The sequence below is a fragment of the Bison bison genome, unplaced genomic scaffold (genome assembly GCF_000754665.1).
Source record: "Bison bison bison isolate TAMUID 2011002044 unplaced genomic scaffold, Bison_UMD1.0 scf7180017864274, whole genome shotgun sequence".
Classification (NCBI taxonomy): domain Eukaryota; kingdom Metazoa; phylum Chordata; class Mammalia; order Artiodactyla; family Bovidae; genus Bison; species Bison bison.
The window spans coordinates 3,014,943-3,018,461 of record NW_011494846.1 but is presented as its reverse complement, the minus strand read 5'-3'; the positions used below and the strand labels follow the sequence as shown (position 1 = coordinate 3,018,461).

Genomic DNA, 3,519 nt, shown 5'->3' with positions numbered 1-3,519 from the left:
ACTCAGGTGAACGAACCATTGGTGTGTTTCAGCACTGAAAAGGCAATTAGGGACATGAAGGCCATTTGTCTGCAGCTAGAAAGAAACCCTAAAAGCAGACATCCACTCTCCTTTCTTATTCTCTTCTTCCTAGTCTCTTTCTCTCTCCCTTTTCCCTCCTGCACTTTCTACCTTCATAGATTTTACCTCTCCGTTTTTTTTCATCCCGTGAACCATCATCCAGTGTACCAGGGACATGGCGGCATCCTGTGGTGCCCTCTCGTGGTTCACTGAAAATATAGCTAGACACAGTCCCTACTCTCACAATGACTTCCCCTGCTGAGAGATACAGACAGCACGGAGAGCCATTGAAGCGCAGAACAGGGACAGGTGCCCCAGAATTACAGCAACCCAAGTCGGTAGCTGCATTGGTAAATAGGAAATATGGTCCTTCTAAATGTAGGAGGGGGAGTTGAAATTTGTATCCGTCTGGCCCCAGGGTTGCTCCAGTTAATCTTTGTATCCTTGACTTATTGTCAGTATTATCTGGAAAAGATGTTTATCAATGGACCACTTTTCAGAAGAGTGCATTTGAAGTTGTGTGTTAAGGCCGATGTGTTTTAGTGGTCCATTAGCAGAAAAACCAGCCATGGAATCTATAATGAGATCTTTAAGACCAACAAAGCCACCCAATGTCTCTCAAAACAAACAAAAAAACTGTAAATAAACCAGGGCACTGCTAAGAACCAAGTCGGCATTGTTTTTTCAAATTCACTAAAGCTGAGTTCTGTTTTAAAAAGTACCTTCAGAGGAGTTTTCTAGCTTTGTGTATGGTGCATTCCATCGTGCAGCAATTTCACATTTGCATTGCTAATGGACCTCTCTGCAAACGTGTTTGACATTTTGCTTGGCTTTGAAAGGACTTTTATGCTGCTATTTTTTCCTTCCCTAGAGCTGCCTTGGGCTAATTAACCTATTCCCTTACTGGCTGGGCCTACTATATGCAAATACTCTCATTCTGGATTCTGACACACTACTCTTACATGAACATCCCTGATGAAATCCTGTGGGGTTTTATTGGAGCAGTGTTACTGTGGGGCCAGCAGGGGGCGCATGGAGCAGTTCACGTTCAGTCCATCTCCTAAATTACTTTCCTTTGCTAGTCCCAGTGGGAATGCCAGTTTATGCAGTTCTCTTTCTTAGAGTAACTTGAAACCTAGAGATAAAAGATCAGTATCAGCACTTTTTAAGCAGTCAAAAGCGTCAACTGTTTTCAGTTTTGGTAGTTTAATTTTATTCTGTCGTTTTGAAAACAGCACTGTCATCTCAGTAGATTTGTATAATATTAGGTGTAAATTACATGCCATGAACTTCCTAAGAGAAGGCTATATATATACCTGCGGCTTAATAAAGCCGGAGGTTGGGAGGGTAATGCTGAAAACTGCTGCCTTATTGTATCTATTTTAACATCATACTATAGAAAGTGGGTCTGGGTAGGAGAAATGCTAAAACCCAGGTCCTGGAATTCCCAGATTCAGCGACTGTCCAGGATCACAGAACAAGACTGCTCACAGCCTGTAGGCAACCCTCACATCTGCCTCCTGTTAGCCTAGTTCCTGTTGGTTCCACTGATGATCTGCCTCTTGCCAGGTGGACATCTGTCTGCCTACACAGTCCTGGAAACAGAGTTCAGTGGTTCCTGAAAGACTGAGATAGGTGTCCTATCTCAGATTAAAACTGGCTCGCTGCTTGTATGTCCAGGCTGAAACACACAGCCCTGATTGGTCTGGCAGAGGCTGCATCTCTAGGGTTCATGCTGGACTGGCCCTTTCCAAGCAGAGGGTGGAGAGGATGGAGAGAGAATTCAAAGAGCACTTGGTAGGAAGTACGAGGCAGAGACGAAGCAAGCATGTTGCCCTCATGAAGGACACCCTCAATGCCTGAATATTGCATTTTTAAAAACCAAACCATGTTCCTGTTTTAACTGTCTCATAGATTCCTTTTGGCTGTTACCATATGAGTAGCTGTACTGGGAGCTGTTTGGAAACGTGTAGAGAACATAATTATTTGGGGCTGCCTCTGCTCAGTTGGCCTGTATGTAGTGTGTGTGTTTATGTCTGTGTGTGTGTGTTAGGCAAGAGAGGATTGTTGTAAATCCAGTATGGACCCAGAGTCACTAGAATCTTTGAGCAGCGCCTCTGGCAGAGCTTCCCTGATAGCTCAGCTGGTAAAGAATCTGCCTGCAATGCAGGAGACCCGGGTTCAATTCCTGGGTTGGGAAGATACCCTGGTGAAGGGAAAGGATACCCACTCCAGTATTCTGGTCTGGAGAATTAAGGCATGGAGCAAGTCAAACCGAGAATTCCATGGAGTCGCAAAGAGTCATGACTGAGCCACTTCCACTTTCACTATGGCAGAGGAGGACTCAGATAACCTATGAAATCCACTGGGGACTTCCGTTCCTAACCTGGTCCTCGCAGTGCTTGGCTGAGGACCGCTGATCGTCACTGGTGCCGTCCTCCTTGTAGGCTTCATTTGATCCTCCAGAGACTGGGTAAAGCTAGAGCTGAAGAGTGGGAGGGCCATTTCTGGGAGGGAAACTAAGAAATGCATTGTTTGCCCTCCAAAAAGGAAAGGGTGGGGGTAGGAGAAGAGGGTATTGAGAGAGAGATCTTAGAAGACTGACTAAATCCATAAAAAAGGTTTGACTTGCTCCGTGGCTTAATGATCTTCCTGATGTCCTACCCAGCACGGCCAGCGTTTTACCTGCTCTAATAGTGGGGCTGGCGGCAGGATTTGGGGGGATTCACATGAATCTCGCGGGAGGGGGTTCTTTTCCGGTGTTGATGTTCTGACGCCCTGTTCCCCCACCCCTTTCTCCCCCTTGGTCCCGACCCTCTGCCTTTTCCCAGATTCCAGAGTAGCTGCTGGAGGATCGCACCCACGGGGAGATGATTCCTCATGAAGAGCCTGGATCCCCTACAGAAATCAAATGTGACTTTCCGTTTATCAGACTAAAACCAGAGCCAGTCCGACAGTGAGACGGTCACCGTGGAGGGGGGACGGCGAAAAATGAAATCCAACCAAGAGCGCAGCAACGAATGCCTGCCTCCCAAGAAGCGCGAGATCCCCGCCACCAGCCGGCCGTCCTCGGAGGACAAGGCGGTGCCCAGCGACAACCACCGCGCGGAGAACGCGGCATGGCTCCCCGGCGCCCGGGGCCACGTGGGCGGGCGGCTGGGGCCAGCGGGGCCCCCGGCGGAGCTCGCAGCGGAGCTCGGTTTACAGCAGGGAATAGGTTTACACAAAGCGCTATCCACGGGGCTGGACTACTCCCCGCCCAGCGCGCCCCGGTCCGTCCCGGCGGTGACGTCCACCACGACGATGCCCGCGGCGTACCCGCCGCCCCCTCCGTCCGGGGCCCCAGTATCCCCGGTGCAGTACGCCCACCTGCCGCACACGTTACAGTTCATCGGGTCTTCCCAGTACAGTGGGCCCTACGCCGGCTTCATCCCTTCCCAGCTGATCTCGCCCACGGCC

The 3,519-nt window shown here is 49.5% G+C and overlaps 1 protein-coding gene across 1 annotated transcript in view; it reads left to right on the top strand.

Moving 5' to 3' along the window:
- The window catches only part of ATXN1 (ataxin 1), a 204,765-nt gene that overhangs the window by 183,403 nt on the left and 17,843 nt on the right, over window positions 1-3,519 (top strand). The window contains exon 4 of the mRNA XM_010848829.1: window positions 2,892-3,516. Coding sequence (XP_010847131.1) covers window positions 3,052-3,516 — 465 coding nt within the window. The 5' untranslated portion in view covers window positions 2,892-3,051. The remainder of the gene's footprint in view (window positions 1-2,891; window positions 3,517-3,519) is intronic.